This window comes from Rhinopithecus roxellana, chromosome 3 (assembly GCF_007565055.1).
Source record: "Rhinopithecus roxellana isolate Shanxi Qingling chromosome 3, ASM756505v1, whole genome shotgun sequence".
In the NCBI taxonomy this organism is placed as follows: Eukaryota; Metazoa; Chordata; class Mammalia; order Primates; family Cercopithecidae; genus Rhinopithecus; species Rhinopithecus roxellana.
In genome coordinates, this window is record NC_044551.1 from 106,863,418 (window position 1) to 106,888,486 (window position 25,069).

At 36.2% G+C, this 25,069-nt stretch overlaps 1 protein-coding gene across 4 annotated transcripts in view; it reads right to left on the bottom strand.

Annotated features, from left to right (window-relative positions):
- Positions 1–25,069, bottom strand: part of DMXL1 (Dmx like 1) — a 179,081-nt gene that overhangs the window by 78,342 nt on the left and 75,670 nt on the right. For all 4 annotated transcript variants that reach the window (XM_030927848.1, XM_030927850.1, XM_010353785.2 and 1 more), the window contains 8 exons: positions 23,646–23,765; positions 23,135–23,356; positions 20,245–21,927; positions 18,622–18,729; positions 5,532–5,701; positions 4,916–5,013; positions 3,440–3,605; positions 2,372–2,633 (listed from right to left, as the gene is read on the bottom strand). In XM_030927848.1, the coding sequence (XP_030783708.1) occupies positions 2,372–2,633; positions 3,440–3,605; positions 4,916–5,013; positions 5,532–5,701; positions 18,622–18,729; positions 20,245–21,927; positions 23,135–23,356; positions 23,646–23,765 (2,829 nt within the window). The remainder of the gene's footprint in view (positions 1–2,371; positions 2,634–3,439; positions 3,606–4,915; positions 5,014–5,531; positions 5,702–18,621; positions 18,730–20,244; positions 21,928–23,134; positions 23,357–23,645; positions 23,766–25,069) is intronic.

A 25,069-nucleotide genomic window follows, 5' to 3' on the forward strand; every position in this document is an offset into this window, starting at 1 on the left:
TATCCAGTTATAGACTCTTAGTTCTTTTTCTCCTACTTCCCTGGATACTTCTCCTCAGTCTGCTTTGCTAGTCCTCCTCATCTTCCCTACTTTTGAACGCTGAGAGTCTCCTGGGGTTTAACTGCGGACTTATTTTCTATCTATATTCCCTGAGTTGAATTCATATAGTTCCATGACTTTCAATAACATCTACACGCTGATAACCTGGACGTCATCTCTATCTCCAGTCCCAACTTCACACTGAAAATCTAAACTCCTGAATCCAAAAGCCTACATTTCATTTCTACTTACATGTACTGCTTCAGGGCCTTTTTATTTAGTGTGCCCTTGACTAAAACCACTCTTTACCTATATCTACATTGATTAACTCATTTCAACCAGTTCTCTGCTCAAAGTTCACCTTATCAGAGAAAGCTTCATGATCTAAAACAATACTTCCCCATATCATTTACCTATTGTTCAATCTAAAAAGCCAAGAGTTACCTTTGACTCCTAATTCCTTCACACTCCATATCAAATCCAGTCCTATCTAATCAATCTTAAAATCATATCCCAAACCCAACCCATCTCTCTGCCTCCATTCCAATCATTCTGGTTCAAGCCACTATTATTATTTTTTGCAATTTTCTTCTAGAATAATACAAGTTTAATTGACAATAAAAGTATATAAAAATGTACAAATGTACTAGTCCCAAATCAAAATACAATTTTTACATGAATACGTGTAAGTATGAGAAAAGGTCAGGCGCAATGGCTCAGGCCGGGCACAGTGGCTCACGCCTGTAATCCCAGCACTTTGGGAGGCCGAGGCGGGCGGATCACGAGGTCAGGAGATCGAGACCATCCTGGCTAACACGGTGAAACCCCATCTCTACTAAGAATACAAAAAATTAGCCGGGTGTGGTTGCAGGCACCAGTAGTCCCAGCTACTTGGGAGGCTGAGGCAGGAGAATGGTGTGAACCTGGGAGGTAGAGCTTGCAGTGAGCCGAGATAGTGTCACTGCACTCCAGCCTGGGTGACAGAGCGTCTAAAAAAGAGAAGGTGGGTCAGGGCTGGGCATGGTGGCTCATGCCTATAATTCCAGCACTTTGAGCTCAGGAGTTCAAGACCAGCCTGGGCAACATGGAGAAACCCCATCTCTAGCAAAAATACAAAAAAAGTAGCAGGGCACGGTGGCACACACCTGTGGTCCCCGCTATTCAGGAGGCTGAGGTGGGAAGATTGCTTGAGCTAGGGAGGTGAAAGCTACAGTGAGCTGAGATAGCACCACTGCACTTCAGCCTGGGTGAGAGTGAGACTCCATCTCACGAAAGAAAGACGAAAGAAAAGAGTAAAGAAAAGAGAAAAAAAAAAAGAGAAAAGGAAAGAGGAAGGGAAAGGGAAAGGAGGACAGGCACAGTGGCTCATGCCTGTAATTCCAGACTTTGGGAGGCCAAGGTGGGAGGACAGCTGGATGCCAGGTGTTTGAGATGAGCCAGGGCAACAAAGCAAGATACGGCATCTAAAAAAATTTTTTTTTTTTTTTTTAATGAAAACACTTAGAAAGTGGCTGCAAAAGGCATTTACATTTTCCTTCATTACATAAAGGCTAGTTTGAAAATCTTTAGCTTAAATGGCTAGGAGACTTAAACAAATGAGTCACCCATCTTTCTCAAAGGTTTAGAAAGTAAGACAAAGGCCACTTCCTGATTAAATGATATCACATAACAATCTATAAACTAGACCCTTTTCCAATTAGTATTCCAAATAATATAATACGTATTTTATCAGCTACCAAACACAATTCAATCTATGAAAAAATATCTGAACAGTAAATCTCCTTTTTATATGCATCTATATAAAGAATTCCATTTTATACTGGCCGCTAAGAAAGCTTTAACAAAGAGTATTTCTAAAAGAAAAGGTACTAGTAGACTCAAAAGAGTACATAAGCTCTACCAGTTCATAACAAGACAGTCAAAAAGTTTATCTAGCTAAAGATTTTCTAATCATATCACTTAAGTCAACCTTTTTTTACACTGAACACATTTTTCACTATGAGAATTCTAAAACTGATTGACAAACACACTAAATTCAACCTAAGATTTAAAAACTGGTTTTATAGCAGTATTTCTTCAATATGTTTACATTCAAGTGTTGACATTATTTATGTTCAATAAATCTATTTGGTAAAAACAGAAAATCCAAAGTTATTTGTTTTCAAAGGATTTATCTTTCTGGAGAAAAAAACCAAACCACCAACCAAAAACTGTTATAAAGACCATGAATTCAATTTGTTTGTATTACCCTTACCACCTAATAGAGTGATTTGCACATGTAGCAATTACCAATAATACTCTTAATCATTAACATCTTAGAAGTACAGCTTACCATCATTCTCTCTGATAGGTTGCTTTATTAATGTTTCCAGAGCACCACTATAATCTTCCAAAATCCAATATGCCATGCTCCGAAGAAAAGGATCATGATGCATATTTATGTTCAATGAACACAGTTCGTTGACAGGAGAATCGATTCCCAAAACTTTTTTATGTAAAATAGATTTATATGTTGCAGATGTATCAAATTCAGACTCATACAGTCTTGCTATTACAAGAGCCAACTGAATATCATTCAGTTTCTCAAGACATACCTTTAAAAAAAAATTGTTTTTAAATAAGCAGGAGCAGGTTTCATTTTAGTATAAATTCAGTTAACTCACTAACAACTAGAAAAATATAAGGCTTTATAAATATCCAAAATTAGCAAAGAAGGATAAGAAACAAAACATATGCTGCTTGCTTTTACCAAATCTACTTGACAATATTTAATATGTGCAAATCTACCTTCTAGTACTAAATATATATATGTGCAAAAATTAAACTAAATGAGGAAATAACGGATAATTTAAATGATGTCAATTTAAGCTATATTATTTTATTTTTGTCTTGAACCTCTCTTCTATTTTCCATCCACCCCGGGAGACTTGAGTCTCCATATTAAAAAGATGTTTTGAATTACCTGTATGAAACTCTGAGCAAAAGGACAATTTGAGACAAATGTTCTATCTTAAATATTCATAATTTTTTTAAGGTTTACTAAGAAATAATCAGTTAAGGATTTTCTAACATTCATCAAATAATACAGAGCCAGATATGGGGTTCAAATAAGTTTAAATTGGTAGGACAAACCTTTTTATTTTTTGAATATTCTTAAGAGTCAAATCAATTACCTATCTCAATCAACTAACAAACACCATTTGGTTAATCTTAATTCTGTATAAATACCATTCAAGTTAACAAATTTTTAAATGTCTCTATTAAATATTAACAGTTATTTTAGATATTTGGCCTTGTGTTATTTCCAATAAAGTTGAATTTAAAAAAAATAAAATTTAAACACTATAGAGCTTTAAAAGATGACATTGCTATTCTTTGTTATTTAAATTTCATTAATTACCTCAATTGCATCTCTGAGGCAACCAGCTAAAAGAAAAAATGCTGCAGAATGTTCAAATCTTTGTTTGCCTAGCAAAGAAAAAGCATTCTTTAAAGCTGCTTTACGCCACCTTTCATCCTCAAAATTGTGTCCAAAAAACTGTGTCATCCTGGTGTTTTTTTCAGCTCTATAAACGAAAAAAAAAAAAATGGTATGAAAATTTTGGAATACAATTTTTTTTACATCAGAATCAATTTTCTAAAGTTAGGATTTGGCTAAGGCTCAATAGAAACATCTGCCAGTTCATACCTTACTATATACCTGCTCCTTTTCCCAGTAAAAATTATATTAAGTAAACATTTGTTACATAAGTCTCAGAGATTACGAAAAGTTTTTCTTTCAAAATACAAAGAAAACTACATTAGCAGGACTGTGAAAATTACTTTTACATCCATGCAAAATGTTTAACTTATATTAACTTGTGTGCCACCATTGAAACTCATCAGTAACTTTTCACCCCTGCCCATCTGAGAATGACCTAAGAGATAAAAATCTAAAGAATGTGCCTTGAATCAAAACAATCATAAATCATCAAGTCTCTTTTCCCCAAAGGTTGCTGTTCATGTGGGTCATCTGAAAATCAAACAAATGATGAACTATTTATCGTAATCATGTTCACCAGTCTTGCTGAGAAATGAGAGAGAAAAATTCTAAGTGAATTCAGCTCAGAAAGAAGGTGGGGCCCACAGGAAGGAGGTAGTTTTGTGGGGTAGGCTGGCCCATAGCACAGAGGTAGATGCCTGTTCCAGACTCCACCAATTAATTCATCTCCTTCTGTGTCCCAAGTATAAGTTTCTGGTTTAGTTACCTGATATGTTTTGCTGTGTCCCCACCCAAATCTCATCTTGAATTCCCACATGCTGTGGGAGGGACCCAGTGGGAGGTAACTGAATCATGAGGGCAAGTCCTTCCCATGCTATTCTTGAGATAGTGAATAAGCCTCAAGAGACTTGATGGTTTTACAAAGAGGAGTTTCCCTGCATACGCTCTCTTTTGTCTTGTCTGCTGCCATGTGAGACATGCCTTCCACCTTCTGCCATGATTGTGAGGCCTTCCCAGCCACGTGGAACTGTATGTCCAATAAACCTCTTTCTTTTGTAAATTGCCCAGTCTTGGGTATTTCTTTACTAGCAGCATGAAAACGGACTAATACATTACCTTTGCTTTATAGGAGCATGAGAAGTTCTTAAGCAAAATATTGTTTCTGGATTGATAAATCTGAAAATTAATTAAACTGACCTCATCAGGTTTCTTCCACTCTGAAAAACACTTGGGACTTTTTCCTTATGAAATCTCTCTCTTAAATACAAAACAACTAAGAATCTACATGAATCAACATCAAGAACAACAAATCTTACTTCATTCATTTACTTCTTATGAACAGGTTTTTCACATTGAAGCTTTTTTTTTTTTTTTTTTTTTTTTTTTTTTACCTACCTATATAATCCCCAAATCACAGCTTTCTTTTTCATTGCAAGGTAAAAAATGGCAGCATCTAAAGGATCATTCTTTCTATAAAAGGCTGCTTTAGCTACCTATAATCAAAAAATATTAATCAAAAATTCACAGAAACAGTTTTGAACAAGTAATTTCCTTCATATGCAAGGCTGGCACATATCCACTGAATGTTTAATAAAATTTTAAAAATATGTACATGAATAATGTGTGCATGTATATATAAAATAGTAACAAAAGTGACTTATAGTGGTGGCTTCAATGGTTACAGAGAAGAAATAATAGGACTATTGCCTTTCATTACAAGTTATTCTGTACTACTTTTACATTTTTCTAAACATAAACACATATTATTTTCTAAAAATCAGACATATACTACTAACAAGTGTGTCAATTAAAAACTTGGGAATTAGAATATACATTTTAAAACTTTAGGTATTTTCAAATACGTTATAAATGAAATATAAATAAAGACTATTCAAAAGTCTTTTGCCGCTTCAAAAACAAAAGGGAGTAATGGCAGAGAAGATACAAAATGCCACTTAAAGAAATGTCCAAAAAATATTAATTCACTTATACACCAAAATAAAACACTTACTTTTTCTATGCATTTGCGCAAGATGCGGGTATTCCGGACCCACCACCCCACACCCATAGCTCTTAGTTCAGACCAAGTGGGATCATCTTTCTGCATGGCTGGCAACATGTTCAGCAGTTCTTCTTCTGCTACTGAGTGAAATGCCCAAGCAAAATGACTTGTAGACAGGCCTGAAGAAATGTCAAAAATGATGTTTATAAAAAATATAAATATGCTTATATGATTATCAGAAATGTATGTTCCATATTTTCAATATAAATGTGTAAACTTCTATGAGATTCACAGTTTAAGATTAGAAATATGGGCTTTTTAAAATTTTTGCTTCTTCAAACAACTATATCACTCCAATGAGCATATATATGTTTTTTAGAAATAGCATATTTTTTTTGAAAGGAAAAGAAAAAATGCTTATGGCAAATTTCACTGTGCTGATGTATTTATGATCCTTTTTTAAAAATGAGAAACACTTAAAGCATTATTTTATGTTGATATATTTCTGTCTTCAAAGCTGCTTTTCACCTTCCTTTGGTCAACATTTGTTTTGTGGATGTAATTCCACGGAATTAATAAAAAAGAATCAAGTAAGCAGTTCAGGTTGATGAATTAGGAATAGCACTGCAAAGACTCCAGAATCCGAATGCATACATTAAATTCCAGCTCCAAAGCCGGGCGCAGTGGCTCACGCCTGTAATCCCAACACTTTGGGAGGCTGAGGCGGGCAGATCACAAGGTCAGAAGATCGAGACCATCCTGGCTAACACGGTGAAACCCCGTCTCTATTAAAAATACAAAAAAATTAGCCAGGCGTGGTGGCAGGCGCCTGTAGTCCCAGCTACTCGGGAGGCTGAGGCAGGAGAATGGCGTGGGTCCACGAGGTGGAGCTTGCAGTGAGCTGAGATCCGGCCACTGCACTCCAGTCTGGGTGACAGAGCGAGACTCCGCCTCAAAAAAATAAAAAAAATAATAAAAAAATAAATAAATAAATAAATTCTAGCTCCAGCTGGGAGTGGTGGCTTACGCCTATAATTCCAGCACTTTGGGAGGCCTAGGTGGGTGTATCACTTGAGGTCAGAAGTTTGAGACCAGCCTGGTCAACATGGTGAAAACCCCGTCTCTACTTAAAAAACATACAATTAGGCCGGGAGCGGTGGCTCATGCCTGTAATCCCAGCACTTTTGGAGGCCGAGGTGGGCAGATCACAACAACAGGAGATCGAGACCATCCTGGCTAACACAGTGAAACCCCGTCTCTACTAAAAATACAAAAAATTAGCCAGGCGTGGTGCCTGTAGTCCCAGCTACTTGGGAGGCTGAGGCAGGAGAATGGCGTGAACCCGGGAGGCAGAGCTTGCAGTGAGCCGAGATTATGCCACTGCACTCCAGACTGGACAACAGAGTGAGACTCTGTCTCAAAAACAAAACAAAACAAAACAAAACAAAACAAAACCATACAATTAGCCGGACAGGTGGTATGTGCCTGTAATCCCAGGTACTGAGGAAGCTGAGGCAGAAAAATCGCTTGAACTGGGGAAGCAGAGGTGGCAGTGAGCCAAGATTGTGCCACTGCACTCCAGCCTCGGTGACAGAGTAAGGCTGTGTCTCAAAAATGAAAATAAAATTCCAGCTCTATTGTTACTATTAAGTTGGTACAAAAATAACTGCAGGTGGTTTCTGCCATTAAAAAAGGCAAAAACGGCAATTGCTTTTGTACCAGCCTAATATATTCATATAATCTTAGATAAAATACATTGTCTCTTAATGCCTCAATTTCTCTGTATATAAAATGCAAACAATCATGGAACTACCTTATAACATAGTTTTGATAATTAAATAATATAGTTATAAAATTTAGAATAGAATCTGTCACACAGTAATTATTACTCCATATCACCATATTAGTAAGATATTTGTATATTTATACATCATCATTTATGTCAGTAATTCTCTCAACCTGATGGAATACATATGTTTATTGCTCAGCTTCTATTTTAACTTTTCATAATACAGTTTGTTTAGCATTACTAGGTAAAGTAAATGATTAACTATAGGATGTGGCTTTGAGATACACGGCCTCAAATTTTTAACCTACGTCAAGCAAGGAATTATCTCCCATGCCAAGCAATGTGAAATGCTTTCTATATGGAACACTGAAAATAAATAAAAGGTTAAAACAAAACAAAAAAACCCTACATTGTGAATGGACTATTATTCTAAATCATTTTTGGATTCCTGTTATCTCTCTAGCAACTTCAATACATTTTCATACATAATTAAATAAACTGATTTAGACATCAGTAAGATGGCAGGAATAGAAGTTCCAGGTTTCATTCCTTGCCATGATTTGCATATTTATATCCCTTCAGATTTCACGTTGAAACTTAACCTGCAATGTAACAGCATTAACAGGCAGAGCCTTAAGGAGATAACTAGCCACTGCCCTCATGAATGGGATTAACGTCCTTATAAAAGAGATCAAGAGAACTAGGTAGTCCTTTTTACCAATTCCATCATTTAAGGATGTAGCACCAAGGTGCCAACTATGGAGCAGAGATCAAGCCCTTACCAGACACCAAATCTGCTGGTGCCTCGATCTTGGACTTCCCAGTCTCCAGAAATACGAAAAATAAATTGTTCCTATTTATAAATTACCCAGTCTAAGGTATTTGTTATAGAAGCCCCAAAAGACAGATACCCCTGCACAGAGAGAGTTTAAGTAGCAACTAGCCACAGATGAGAAAATGCCATTTTAACCCCAAACTTGGGAATGAGCTGAGACACCTCTGCGGACCACAGAACCAAATTAAAACTACAGTAGAAGGGTAAGAGAAACACTCTCACTTTGAGCACATCATCCGTTCCCGTCCAAGCTGATTTGTGGTACGAAGAGAAAATTCCCTAGATCCAGTTTGTACAGTGGGAAAAGCAAGCCATGGTCAGGCACTGAGCTTCCCCAGAGTTCTAAAATGTTTCCCAGGAAGCTCACGCAGGTCTCACCTCAAGGGAAACAATGTGGGCAATGTCATAGCTAGATCATCTGGGGTTGGGTAGAAACAAATAAAGGAGTTAGACCTTATAGCAACAAGCCTACAGATGGTGGTGGTAGCTCTGTGTTCCTGCCAGCAGTAGCATCCAATTAGAGGTAACAGCCATTGGCACATCCTACCTGCAAAGTCAAGCTGGTTGCTTCCAGAAGCATGGTAAAAAATTCAACCTGGCTTCAGTCCTTAGATGGCCAACCTCCACATCCAGACTCAGAGCCCACCGCAAAGCCCCACCCAGACTGGCAGACACCTACCTCAGCATATTTCAGCAAAGCTCAGAGGCTAGACCTGCCCAACCAGAGAGTTCAAACAGTGGCTTGGCTCAGCCTCAAACAACACTCGAGGGTCCTACACAGGCAGGGAGACACCTATCACTGTGTACTTCCTTAGAGGACAGACCTGCCCAACCTGTGAGGCCAAACAGGGGCTTGGCCCAGCCCCAGACCTCACACCAAGGCTCTGTTCAGGCAGGAGGGCAAGGTGCAAACACGCATTTCTATAAAACAGCCTCTGAATCTGTCCATCTGGAGTAACAACTCTGCCTAACTTCAGGGCCAGCCTGCAACCTTGCCCAACTTCAGAACCCAAATGATAATACTGCCTGGCCAGAGAACACATCCTGTGACCCAGCCCAATTAGAGGCTATCGCAGTGCCCAGCCAGCAGCTCTGAGTGACTGCAGAGACCAGCCAGTGGTCTTGCCAAACAGCAAAACCTAGAGAGCAGCATCATCCAACCTTAGAACCTAAAGGCAGGGGCCTAGCCACCTAGAGAACCCAACTGTAAGCCCTGCCCCCCTGGGGTCATTTCAGGCTAAACCATGCATAATCAGAGGCTAGATTTAACAGTGAAGCTCTATCTTGGCCAGAAATCACCTATAAAGCCCAGAAGAGGCTGCTATCTCCTCAAATGTGCAGACCCCAAAGCAAATACACGAGAATGGTGAAGAAGCAGGGAATCATTATATCTCAAAAAGAAACTAATAAATTTCCAATTATGAACCCAAAGGAAACAGATCTATGAAATGACCGATGAATATTGGAATAATCCACTTAAAAAGTTCAGTGAACTACTTGAATATACAGAGGAAAATTAAAATAAATTTATTCTTATTTAAATAAATCCTACTCAAATAGAAACCGAAAGAGAATGGGGGTAGCTATACTTAGACAAAATAGACTTCAAGTCAAAAACTGTAAAAGGAGACAAAGAAGTATGTTGCATAATGATAAAAGGGTCAATTCATCCAGAGGATATTAATAATTATAAATATATATATATGTATACTCAACATCAGAGGCACTTAAGACTTCGAAAGCAAATATTAAAGAAACTAAAGGGAGAGATAGATTACAATACAGTAATAATAGGAGGATTCAATACCCTACTTTCAACAAAGGACAGACCATCCAGATAGAAAATCAAGAACACTGGATCTGACCAATGTTTAGTCTCTTAGACCAAATGTACCTAAAAGACATTTACAGAACACTCTACCAAACAGCAAGAGAATACGCATTCTTTTTGTGCACACAAAGAATATTCCCCAAAATAGATAATATGTTAGATTACAAAGCAAGTTTTAAAAAATTCAAGTGGATGTAAATCATATGAAGTATCTTTGCGGATCACAATAGTATGAAATGAGAAATAAATAACAGGAGAAATGTTGGAAAAGTCACCAATTTGTGGAAATTAAACAATATGCTCCTGAAAAAACAATGGGTCAAAGAAGAAATCAAAAGAGAAATTAAAAATTATCTTGAGACAAACAAATACAAAAACAGAATATGCTAAAATTTATGGGATGCAGCAAAACCATTTATAAGAGAGAAAATTACAGCATTCAGTTCCTCCCCCCATATCTCTCTCTCTCTCTCTCTCTCAAATAAACAACCTACTATTATACATCAAGGAACTAAAAATAGAAAAACTCAGCCCAAAGTTAGCAGAAGAAAGGAAATGAAGATCAGAGGAGAAATAAATAAAGTATAAACTAGAAAAATGATAGGGAAAAAAAAAACCAACAAAACTAAGGGTCAGTTTTCTGGAAAGATAAATATACTTGACAAATCCTTAGCAAGATTAAGAAAAAGAAGGGCCAGGCACAGTGGCTCATGCCTGTAATCCCAGTACTTTTAGGAGATGGAGGCAGGAGGATCACTTGAGGTCAAGAGTTCGAGACCAGCTTGGTCAACATGGCAAAACCCTGTCTCTACTAAAAATACAAAAATTAGCTGGGTGTGGTGGAGCAAGCCGATAATCCCAGCTACTTGAGAGGCTGAGGCAGGAGAATCGCTTAAACCCAGGAGGCACAGGTTGCAGTGAGCTGCGAGGCGCCATGGCATTCCAGCCTGGGAGACAGAGAAAGTCTCTATCTCAATAAATAAATAAACCAAAGACTAAAAATAAAATTAGAACTTAAAGAAGAGACACTACAACTGATACCACAAACAAATAATCATAAGAGATGAATATGCAGATATCTGCCAACAAATTGGATAACCCAGAAGAAATGGATAAATTCCTAGACACAGAAAACCTGCCAGAACTGAAATATGAAGAAATAAAATATCTGAACAGATTGATATGGGTAAGCACATAAATCAGTAATATAAAGTCTCCCATCAGATCAGGCATGGTGTCTCATGCCTGTAACCCCAGCACTTTGGGAGGTCAAGGCAGGCAGATCACTTGAGATCAGGAGTTTCAGACCAGCCTTGCCAACATGGTGAAACTCTGTCTCTACTAAATTACCCCAGCTACTTCAAGAGGCTGAAGTAGGAGAATCACTTGAAACCCGGAGGCAGAAGTTGCAGTGAGCTGAGATTGCACCACTGCACTCCAGAGTTGGGTGACAGGAGCGTCTCAAAACAAACAAACAAACAAACAAACAAAAAAACACACAAGTCTCCCATCAACCCATCAAAGAAAAGTCCAGAATCTGATCACATCACAGGTGCATTCTACTAAACATTTAAAGAAAAACTAACATTAATCCTTCTTAAACTCTTCCAAAGAACAGAAGAGGAAAGAAAAGTTCTTCTTTTTATGACACCAGGATTTCCCGGATGCCAATGCCAGGCAAAATAAATACAAAAAAAATAAACAAATAAAATAAAAATTATAGGTCATTATCCCTGATAAACACAAATGTAAAACCCTCCACAAAATACTAGCAAACCAAATTAACAGCACAATAAAAGGATCACCCACTATGATCAAGTAGGAATTATGCCAAGGGTTCAAGATTGGCTCAACATGTGCAAATTAACTGATGTCATTTTGTTCACATTAACAAAATTAAGGACAAAACCATACGATCCTCTCAACAGATGCAAAAAAAGCATCAAGTAAAATTCAACATCCTTTCATGACAAAAACTCTCAAAAAATTAGGTGCAAAAGGAATGTACCTCAACACAATAAAGGCCACAAATGACAAGCCCAGAGTTAAACATCATACTCAACAGTGACAATTTAAAAGCTTTTCCTCTAAGATCAGAAAGAGGGTAAAGATGCACTCTCTCACAACTTCTACTCAACTATGACAGTACTAGAAGTCCCTGCCAGAGCAACTGGACAAAAGAAAGAAATAAAAAGGCATCCAAATAGGAAATGAAGAAGTGAAAATGTCACTGTTTGCTAACAACACAATCTTACATACAGAAAACACAAAAGACTCTACCAAAGAAATAGAACGAATAAACAACTACATTAAACATGAAGGATACAAAATTAAAATGCAAAATGAAGTGGCATTTCCATACAGTAACAACAAATTATCTGATCTGATTTAAAAAATAAATAAAACAATCTCATTAATCATTGCTACAAAAAAAAAAAACGTGGAAATATATCTGCCAGGCTGGTGGCTCACGTCTGTAATCCCAGCATTTGGGAGGCCAGAGTGGGAGGGCAGTTTGAGCTGAGGAGTTTAAGAACAGCCTGGGCAACACAGCAAGACCCCATCTCATTAAAAACAAAAATTTAACCAAGGAGGTAAAAGAGCTCTACAATAAAAACTGTAAAACACTGATGAAAGAAATTTGAAGACACAAAAAAATGGTAAGATATCCAGTGTTCACAGATTGGAAAAATTAATTTAATTTTTAAATTGTTAAGATGTTCAAACTACCCAAAATTATCTATAGATTCAATGCAATCTCTATCAAAATACTGATGTCATTTTTCACAGAAATAGAAAAAAAAAAACCCTAAAATTCATTAGGAATACCAAGAAACCCCAAATAACCAAAGTAAACTTGAGATGAAAGAACAAACCTAGAGACATCACACTGCCTGATTTCAAACTATATTACAAAGCTAGGGTAATCAAAATAGCAAGGTACTGGTGTAAAAACAGAAACACAGACCAATGGAATAGAACAGAAGGCGTGGAAATCAACTCATGCATTTATACTCAATTGATTTTTGACAAAGGTGCCAGGAACACACAATAGAAAAGGACAGTTTCTTCAAAAAATGGCGCTGGGAAAACTAGATAACCACAAGCAGAAGAATGAAATTGGACCATTAGCTTACACCATATACAAAAACAGGTCAAAATGGATTAAAGACTTAAACATAAGACCTGCATTATAAAACCACTAGAAGAAAACACAGGGGGAAAACTACATGTCATCAGTCTGGGCAATGATTTTTTTTGTACACAGCACCAAAGGGTCAGGCAACAAAAGCAAAAATGAACAAATGGGATTACATCAAACTGAAAATGTCTGCATAGCAAAAAATACAATCAGCAGAGTGAAGAGAAAAGCCATGGATTGGGAAATAATATTTGCAATCTGTATATCTGATACGGAGTTAATATCCAAAATATATCAAGAACTCGAATAACCCAATAGCAAGAAAACAACTCAATTAAAAAATGGACATGCCAGGCACAAGCAGTGCACACCTGTAGTCCCAGCTATTTGAGAGGCTGAGGCAGGAGGATGGCTTGAGGCCAGGAATTTGACTCCAGCCTGGGTAACAGAGTAAGACCCTCATCTCTTGGGGGGGGGGGGGGGAAAAACAACCCAGAGGGGACAAATGACCTAAACAGATATTTCTCAAAAGAAGACATATGAATGTCCAACAGATAAATGAAAAAGGTGCTTGACATCTATAATCATCAGGAAAATGCAAATTAAAGCTATAATGAGATAATAATTCACACCAGCTAGAATGTCTATTATCAGAAAGAGAGAAAAAAAAAAACAGTTTTGGTAAAGAAGTGGCGAAAAGGGGAGCCTGGTACACTGCTAGTGGGAACATAAACTAGTACAGCCATTATGGAAAAGGGTATGAAGGTTCCTCAAGTATCTAAAAATATTCTGGGACAATGTTTTATTAAAAGAAGAAAAGCAAAAAATTTTAACTATAAAAAGAAAGAAAAAATATAAAAACAAAATTACCACATGATCCACTAATCCCACTTATGTGTATATAGTCAAAGGATGTGAAATCAGTATGTTGAAGAGCTATCTGCACTCCAATGTTAAGTGTAGCTTTATTCACAATAGCTTAGTTATCAAATCAACCTAAGTATCCATCAATAAATTAAGAAAGAAAATGTCTCATATATAGGCATACCTTGGAGATACCGTAGGTTCGATTTCGGACCACCACAATAAAGCAAATATTGCAGTAAAATGAGTAACACAACTTTTTGTTTCCCAGTGCTTATACAAGTTATGGTTACATCATACTGTGGTCTATTCACTGTGCAACAGCATTATGTCTAAAATCAGTGTACATACCTTAATGAAAAAATACATTATTGCTAAAACGTAACAATAATCTGAGCCTTAAGCAAGTCATAATCTTTGCTGATGAAGAATTTTGCCTCGATGTTACTGGCTGATCATGGTAGAGGTTACTGAAGGCTGGGATGGCTGTAGCAATTTCTTAAAATAAGACAACAACGAAGAGTGCCACACAGATGGCCTCTTCCTTTTATGTGAGATTTCTCTATACCATGTAATTCTATTTGATAGAATTTAGAACTTCTTTCAAAATTGGAGTCAGTCCTCTCCAACTCTGCCAGTGCTCTATCAACTAAGTTTACAGACTATTCTAAATCCTTTGTTTTAATTTCAACCATGTTCACTGCATCTTCACCAGGGGTAGATTCCACCTTAAGAAACCACATTCATTGCTCATCCCTTAAGAAGCAACTCCTCATCTGCTGAAGGTTTTGCTTTTTTGCTTTTTTTTTTTTTTTTTTTTTTTTTTTTTTTTTTTTTTTTGAGACAGGGTCTCCTTCTGTTGCCCAGGCTGGAGTGCAGTGGTGTGATCACAGCTCATTGCAGTCTTGACCTCCCGGACTCAAGTGATATTCCCATTCAGCTCCCTGAGTAGCTAGGACTACAGGCACGTATCACTAAACCTACCTAAATTTTTTTCAGAGATGGGGTCTATGTTGCTCAGGCTGGTCCTAAACTCCTGGCCTCAAATGATCCTTCCACCTCAATATCCCAAAGTGTTGAGACTACAGGCATGAGCCACCATGCCCAGCTCTGCTGAAATTTTACCCTGAGATTGCAGCAATTCAGTCACATCTTCAGGTTCTACTTTTAATTCCAGTTCCCCTGCTATTTCTACCATATCTGCAATTACTTCCTCTACTGAAGTCATGAACCCTTCAAAGTCATCTGTGAAGGCTGCAATCAACTTCTTTCAAACTCTTGTTAATGTTGATATTTTGACATCCTCCCATGAATTACAAACGTCCCTAATGGCATCTAGAATTGTGAAGCCTTTCCAGTGGTTTTCAATTTACTTTGTCCAGATACATCAGAGGAATCATTATCTATAGCAGTTATAGCCTTATGAAATATATTTCTTAAATGATAAGACTGAAAAGTTGGAAGCATTCCTTGATTCATGGACTGCAAAATGAATGTTGTGTTACAGGCATAAAAACTATATTAATCTCCTTGTACATCTGCATCAGAGCTCTAGTGTGAACAGGTCACTGTCAATAACAGCAATATTTTGAAAGGAAATCTTTTTTCTCAACAGAAGGTCTCAATAGTGGGCTGAAAATATTCAGTAAATTATGCTATAAACAGAGGTGCTGCCATCGGGCTTTGTTGTTCCATTTGTAGAGCACAGACAGAAGAGGTTTCGCGTAATTCTTAAAGACTCTAGGATTTTCAGAATGGTAAATGGGCATTGGATTCAACTTAATTACCAGCTGTATTAGCCCCTGACAAGAGTCAGTCTGTCCTTTAAAGCTTTGAAGCCAGGCACTGACTTCTCTGTAACTATGAAAGTCCTAGATGGCATCTTCTTCCAAAAGAAGGCTGTTCCATCTACTTTAAAAATCTGTCCTTTTGTGTAGCCACCTTCATCCATTATCTTAGCCAGATCTTCTGGAAAACATGCTGAAGCAAGTGCTGAATGACATAGAAGCTTCAGCATGTTATCCAGAAGATCTAGCGTCACCTTGTACTTGTAGTTTACGGAGAAGGCTTCTTTCCTTAAACCTCAGGGACCAACATCTGCTAGCTTCAAACTTTAATTCTGCAGCTTCCTCACCTCTCTCACCTTTCATGAAATTAAGACAAGTTAGAGCCTTGTTCTAGATTAGGCGTTGGCATAAGAGAATCTTGTGGCTAGTTCGACCCATCCAGACCACTCAAACTTTTTCCACATAAGCAATAAGGCTACTTTGCTTTCTCATCATTCATGTGTTCAATGGAGAATGTTTAGTTTCCTTTGGACCTTGTCCTTTGCATTTACAATTTGGTAAACTGTTTGGCACAAGAGGCTTAGCTTTCAGCCTATCTTGGCTTTCGACATGCCTTCCTTACTAAGCTTAGTCATTTCTAGCTTTTGATTTAAAGCAAGAGATATGCAGCTCTTCCTTTTGCTTGAACACTTAGAAGACACTGTAGGGTTGTTAAACTGTCCTAATTTCTATATTGGTTATGTCTCAGTGAACAGGGAGGTCTGAGCAGAAGGAGAAATACAGCGGAATGGCTGATTGGTGTTGTAGCCACAGTACACAATTTATTGGCTAAATTCAATGTCCTACATAGGCGCAGTTCATGGCACTCCAAAACCATTATAATAATAACAAAGATCACTGATCACAGATGACAGGAAAAGTTTGAAATATTGTGAGAATTACCAAAATGAGACACAGAGACATGAAGTGAACACGTGCTGTTGGAAAAATGGTGCTGACAGACTTGCTCAACAAAGGGTTGCCACAAAGCTTCAATTTGTAAAAACTGCTGTATTTGCAAAATGCAACCTAGCAAAGCACAACAAAAAGGAATATGCTCGTATATACACTGGAGTACCAGTCAGCCTTAAAAAAAGGAAATCTTGTCATTTGCAACAACATGGATGAACCTGGAGAACATTATAGTAAGTGAAATAAGCCAGTCATATACAAATATTGCATGATCTCACTTATGTGTGGAATCAAATACAATTGAAATCAAAGAAACAGAGAAAAAAATGGTTATTTACCCAAGGCTGGGGACAGGATGAGAAGGGAGACATTGGTCAAAGAGTACAAAGTTTCAGTTAGGAGGAATACATTTCTGATATCTACTGCACAGCTTGGTAACTACCTTTAATAATAGTGTATTGTATATTTCAATATTGCTAAGAGAGTACATTTCAAATATTCTTGCCACCAATATGCTACATATTTGAGGTGATGGATATGTCTAGTTTGACTTAATCATTGCACTTTGTATACATATAACATTACTTTGTACCCTATAAATATACACAATTTTAATGTGTTAAATTACAATTTAAAAATTTTAAAGAGAATTTGGCCTGGCAAGGTGGTTCACCCCTGCAATCCCCAGCAGTTTGGGAGGCCAAGGCAGGCGGACCAGTTGAGGTCAGGAGTTCAAGACTGGCCTGGCCAATATGGTGAAACCCCATCTCTATTAAAAACACAAAAATTAGCCAGGCGTAGCGGCATGTGCCTGTAGTCCCAGGTATTCGGGAGGCTGAGGCAGGAGAATCACTTGAACCCGGGAAACGGAGGTTGCAGTGTGTGGAAATCACACCACTGTACTCTAGCCTGGATGATGGAGCAAGACTCTATCTCAAAAAGAAAAAAAAAAAAAAAAAACTAAAAAGAATTTGATTTAGAATTTTCAACTTTACTTTTTTCAAAGCTATATACAAAATGAGAGAAAAAAAATAGAGAAACAAAGACAGACAAAAGGTACGAGCAAGAGACTGAGACAAAGGGGCAGAGGCTAAAAGGCTAAACTGCAAAGTCCCAATAACACTTTTTAAACCTACAGATCCAATAATGCTGAAAGCCAGCTCTATTTCTTGAACTTCCTGGGAGATGAGACAAAAAACATGCTGTTTTGTTTAAGTGAACTTAAGTGAGATTTCTCTCACTTGGAACTAAGACAATGTTATTTTCAGATACCTACAATAATCGTTTAGTAAGAATCTATTAAGTTATGCTAAGACAGTTCAAAGTCTAACACAGTTCAAAGTAAGAGAACTAACAGTATCTGAAATACAGCACTAAATACAGAATATATGAAATATACTAAACTAATATCTGAAATACATATTTTAACAGTTTTAAGTGTGGGTAAATTTACACTTTCAATATTCTGTACTCTTTGTGAAACATTTAAAATTTGAGAATGTATTATAACAAAAATGTTATTCAAAGTTTGGTGGAAAAACTGAATTTAGATAAATGTCAAAAAAAGGAGAAAAAAGACAATCTAAAGAATAAATTAAAGAAAATGAAACAATACTAATTTGCCTTGAACATAACATGCATTTAAAAACATTAACACAGAATATCCAATTTCCCAGTATCTGTTTCTTCATTAACTCCTTTTGTCTACCATTAAAAATTCCAATGTTTTAAGCAAAACATTTCCTCATAAGGAAATAAACATTCTAACAAATAAAGGAAACTTAAAATGTGTTAAATTTGTCATCATTATCATCTCTGGTTAAAAACAAGTTTAAAAACTCCCAAGTCTCTCATTTTCTACTCGCTTTATTTCCCTTTAATAGATTACTATCAAAATCACCTTGGTGAAGGAGTTGAGCTCGATAGGCTGGAAGGGAAGTTGTAAGAAAGGTATGGAGTCGAACAGCCAAAAGAAATTTTAATCCACATTCATCAAGAGTTTCTCCACCTGCAGTGGGAGAAAGGGGAAGCAATGTATTCAAAAAAAAAAAAAATTGTAAGCAAAAGAACACCAAATATAGGCATATAACATTCTTAACCTGACCAAAAAAAAAAAAAAAAAAAAAGTTATCAGTCTAAAATATTTTCTAACATTTATCTTTTTCTACACAATTTTACATTACAGAAAAAACAGTATAAACAATTGGAAAAATAATAAAAAAGAGAATAAAGAGAGTCTGAAACTGTTTAGAATCTGACCTCTTCTGATTGAAATCTTATTTAAATTGTGACTGATTTTTTAACAGTTTAACCTTTTCTGTGGCACATGTACAGTAATATCTTTAATCAATACGGTTTATTCAAATCATACATCCACCCCAATAATCTGCTGTTAACAATGGAAGAAATAGTTCTATGATGGGAGGGGCTGATATTTTTTCCTTGAAGCAAAAACTAAAAACATAAAACACCTATAACATATTCACATCAAAAATAGTATCTACTAGTAACATCTCTAAAAGTGTCAAGATTCATAACCAACTTAATTTTTCTTAAATTTAAATTTTGTTATATTAAGTTTACCCTAAATTTTCCTTTCAAGCTTCGTTCAAAGGGATACTGACATATATATGGTCCACAAGGCTCAATTTGTTCATTTCAGAACTTGAGATTTGATGGGAAACTGTTCACAACTCAGCAGTATTTTTTTTTAAATGCTCTCTGGTTGAGGAAAAGATCTAATTACATTATGCTTTTCTAGGTAGAAGCATACACTAATGCTAATTAAAAAAAAAATGTTTTAAAAACCGAATTACAATTGTTAACAGTGGATTATTACAAAATGAGGGGAAAAAACCAGAAATCACCTTTTACTTTTAGGTACCTAAAATAATTGCTTAATAAGAATCTGCTAAATTTTGCTAAACTAAGAAAGATTCAGTTGGATCTCTTATAATACTAAGCAGACAATTAGTAAAAATGACCGGCATAAGGAGTCTTTGTGCACTTGCTCATAGTACTATGATTTATGGGATAAATAGTGCATATTAAGAGTTTACTGTTTATGATAGTCTAGGGGGGAAAAAAGTTAAAACTGCTGTGAAAGTAGCAAGGATGTTTCCAAAAAAAACCTTAATGGTTTTTTTTTTTTTTTAAGAGACAGGGTCTTGCTCTATTGCCCAGGCTGTAGTGCAGTGGCACAATCAATTCACTGCCGCCTCAACCTCCTGGGCTCAAGCATCATCCCACCTCAGCCTCCTGAGTAGCTAGGACTATAGGCATGAGGCACCATATCTGGCTAATTTTTTTTTTGTTTTCATAGAGATGGGGGTCTCATTATGTTGCCCAGGCTGGTCTTAAACTCCTGGGTTCTAGTGATCCTCCTGCCTCAGCCTCCGAAAGAGCTGAATTTACAGGCATGAGCCCCTGTGCCTAGCTAATGGCATCATTTTAATAAAAATTATTTAAAATTATTTTCTGTGAAAATAAGTAAAAATGTTATCAGTATGGAGTTTAGTTTTACCTTGGCTTCTGTCTCGGCTTTCTCCAATATCAGTGCTTGTTGTTGCAATTGTATCTGCTAAGGCCATCAAAGACATCTGCTCCATCCGGCTGAGTCCTGGTAAACTAGAATGAAGTAAGTGGCCAGAAAGAACCTGAGCATGCTCAGGTCCAAAGTAAGTTGGACTGTATTGTGAAAGATCAATAACTCTAGGCTTTGTATTTTCTTCATCTGTCTCTAACATATGAGTATCAGTCATTACAGGTTGAATCTGAAAAAGCTCATCATAACTTTCTTTTGATAACTGGTTTGATTTACTTAAGGTACTCTCATTACCAGATTTCTCCAAAGATGAGTAACAGCTATCATCATCTGCTGCAAGTAAGGCATACAAAGGAAGTGGAGGAACAGAATCTATTTCTGTGTAATCTGTATTTTCAGCCTTGTTGAATGCCTGGGGGTCTCTGGTAGTGCTTCCACTAGCACTGATTGTGAGAGACCTAAGGCGGCGTTCATGATTAGATTCAGCTTCATTCAGAGCCACAACTTCCCCAGCAATGCACTTAACAAGATGGGACAATATGGCCTTGGCTCTCCGAACTTTACCAAGATCCATGAGTTCCAAAAGCTGCAAGGGATGATACTGAGGTAGAGTCGGGGAAAGTACATGAGCTGCTTCAAAAAGACCTGAATCTTCCATATCCACTGAAGGATCGAATGCAGTTTTCTTTCCACAGATTTTCTGTGCGAGACTGGTCATGGATCGAGTCAGAGTTTTCTTTGGAGGATGTAACCCAGAACTGGAGTTACTCTGTTTCATTAAACTTGTTATAGATGGAGTGCTCCCACTGTACGAATCTGTTATAACAGGTTCTTGTTTAGAAGATGGCTGCCATTGGGAATACACATGCATTTCACAGTCCATTCCTACCACAAGGATGCCATCCCGGACCCACGATAAAGAAACAGGAAAAGGTGGGGAGCCATCTACAGAAGAAACCAGGTCCACACTTCGTAGTAGTACAAATTTAGAAAGGGGCACAACTTTAGTACTCTCCCAGAGAGGAAACGCCAGGCTTTCCTTAGCAGTCTGGTCTTGTACCTTGCCAGCCAGGGGTCCATACATAAAAAGTTTTGATCCAATTCCTACAGTCAGGATATGAGAACCATCTTCTCTAGACATCCAATCTAAGTGAACTAAATGCTTTGTGTTTGATGTGATATTCTCTTTACTAGATATATATATCTCTTGTTTATTATAGGCCACTAAATTGCTGTCAACACTAATGCCAGAATCCAATACTGTGCTTAACTCATCTAAATGAATTGTCTGTTCAAGGACCCAACATGAACCTCCTGTTGACTCACATTCGAAAATACTTACATGCATCACAAAGTCCTGGGAAGATCTACTATTAGATGCAGGCTGCTTATAAGCCACTGCTAAACGATTTGTATGTGCACAGCTAACTTCTATAGGCCTACCAGGTACAGTGATACTACTATTGCTCTGAAGTCCATCTTCAATAAGTAATGGCCATTCTTCCCAAATGTATGCAAGATCAATTTTTCCATTCTTTGATGTGGCAGATTGTCCATCTGTTACTCTGCATCTCCAGAATCTTACTTTCTCATCTGAACATGAAGTTGCCAATAAATAAGGAGCACTGCATGCAGGATATATAGAAGATGAACTCAGATGTCCTAAAATAAAAAAAATCCATTAACAAAATGTCAAATTTGGTTAAATACTTCTGTTTTTATGTACTTAAGATTTTAGTCTTCTTGTATTAACTGCTGTTAAGAGCATGGCAGCCTATATTTATTTAAGAAGAGGCAGCAAGAATAGTAAGAAAGAGGCTTTTAATGACATCAGAAAGGTGTATAAAAAGAAAGGATCACCAAAACCTAGAATGCAAAGGGAACTCTGAGATAATTTACTTCAGTTATTGAAGGTTAAACATCTTGGGCCTAAATCAAACAACTTAGGCATAGGCAGAATTTAAAAACTTGAATTCTAGTCAATCCAGAATTTGTTTCACAGCTCTTTGTTAGTTTTATACATTATAAATCTAATTTTAAAGCTATCAATGCATTTTTTTTTCTTAATTTGTCAACACTCACTGGCTCCTTCTCTTTCACATTTTTCAATATAAATGTGAATGGCCTATGTTTACTTAAGTGCTGAATGGTCACTTTACAGGGCCCTTCATGATTGAGGTATATTTGCCATAACAAATGCTGAGAAGATTCCTAATTAGAACTTAACATTTGCTTGACTTAATTATGCACTATTAGTTTTCTAAAACAGGGGCCTTGATTTTTATTTTTGATTAGTATTCTTGATACTACAGAACAGTAGTTCTTGACCTTTTGCATGCATAAGAATCACTTGAAAGGCTTGTAAGACCAGGCCACTGGGCCCCATCCCAGAGTATGAGATTCAGTAACCCTGGGTGGCCCATTTCTAACAAGTTTCCAGGATGCTGATGCTGTTGGCCTGGGGACACTTTGAAAACCACTGCTCTAGAAAAAGGATACTAAATATATAGCAGAAACCATACAATCAGAATCACGGCTCCAGGAAGCTATTGCCAATACCATCAAAGTTTGCAAATAAGGGACAACTTAGTTACCATCTCCGCTCTAGAAACTGTCCCTTTGTCTTCCCAAAAAGACAAACAAAATTTGTTTTAGAAATCAATATTTAAGACTAGAACTGGCTGATAAATGTCAGAGTAATCTGAAAACATAATGAGAACTGTAAGTCTTCAATTTAGGGTACTTGAATACTACTGTTTCCATTTCTGGTTCTGTGTGGATTTAAGAGGTAGTTGTAGCACCTATTTTTAAATACCTGGTAAATACTCATGTGTTACAAAATTAGTCTCTTTTCATAAAATTTACAAACCTGCTGATGGCTTAATACTTATTATCTCAACTCCTTCTGGCAAATGCAATTCTTGGCTATAAACCATTTCTGAAAACAGAGTCAACTTGCTGGTACTCTGGAGATTTGCTCTGCAAGCCTGATACTTTTGTGAAAAAGGAGATAGGATCTTCTCTGGAGAAGAAGAATAATGTTCTTCTGGCTGCCAAACTGCTTCAGATAATTTTGTATCTACTTTTTCATCTATAAAACATAAGAAAAGAAACAAAAACTGAGGCAGGGGAACCCTATAAATATTACGATTGCTACATTTCACAATCCGAAACTGCCTTGTAAAAGATAAAATATTAAACATGTAAATATGATTCTTCACATAAAGAAAATAAGAAAAGCTTTTTGAATTAATTGAATAATCTACAGTTATCACCATTTAATGAGAATGGCTTTAAGAAATATGTACCAAATTATCTAATTTTTTGTAATCTGTTAACTTAAGCCTATTAAAAGTTACACACACACATAAAAGACTTACCTAATGAGACAGGAATTGATTTTAGATGTAAATTCCACATGTGTAATAGTGAACGGTTGTCTTGAGTGCATTCTATGACAATTAGGTAGAACTTCTCAGAAAATCCATTAGGTGAGCTGCCTGTTGGTATTAACGATATTTTTCACTGTTAATATGTATAAAAGAGACAACTTGCTAAATATGCCAAGTTAAAATAATTGGACTTTAAAAAGAACAAAATTAAAAACTTCTACCTAAGGCTTCAAATACAAGTGGTATTATAAAATATATTCAAGTCCTTCACCATACGAATTTGTATTAACTTAAAATTTTTACAATAATATGTATGCTATTTCATGTTTGAATTGACAGGTTTACAGTCACCATCATCAAATTGTTCACAAAGATTAAACCATATGAAGTAGAAAATTTCTGAACAGATAGGAACTATGCAATATATACTTAAACTTAACATATGATGAAATGGTGGTGCCAAACATTTTTCAAATGAGTAAGGTCCATAATTGATGATGACTTCATGATATTTATCCAATGGTCAAATTATAAGTATTCATTATAAAACATATCATTCAAGAAAATTTGTCTTCGCCCAAATTGCACAGTTTTAAACAGCATATGAGTTGCTCAAAATAAATATATCTTTTTAAAATACATCAGAAAAAATCAATGATTTATTTATTGCCTGAAAAAACCTTTTTAACAAGAGATTTTATCCAACTTTTCTTCATTATAAGCTATTATTCACTATGTGCACAATTAGGTAAATGAAAATTACAGTATAAAAACAAAATAAATCACAGAACATGTAAAACATGAGAAAGCAGGTATAGAAGGGTACAAAGACTTTGCCCTTTTATAAATCTGCATAGGAAAAAAATAAAAAACGGTAACCATCAAGTTTTAAATCATCCTGCATTGACAGACTAAATGAAAAGGTAACTTTGGTAATGTATTCTAAGTTAGACATCCAAATTACAGAAATTAAGAGAAAAGAAAGGATAAAGATTATGACAAAAGAAAAAAGAAATCAATCCTGGTTTTGATAATTTCACTAACAACAAAAAATGCTCCAATAATGAAAATATTTGTAAAACATTTTTCTTCTTCATAATATAGCAAAAGAAATGAAATCATAATTCCTTAGGTATTTTCTAGGAAACTCTAATAATGAACATAATAGTCTTTGGGTAAAAGTAAAAATTTCCTGAATATTTTAAGAAAAATCGTAGCCTTAAAGAGAAAAAAAAAAAAATACATTAAAAATTGAAGAATCTGAAAAAAGAAAATGTTAGAACACATGAAGATCATAGAAAATCTCAACCTTATACAAATAGAGTAACTTCTTTTAAAAGTTTTAAAGAGACTTAAATTGTTAACAATATTAACATGTTCATTAATATTTTAATATGAAAAGAAAGGATATT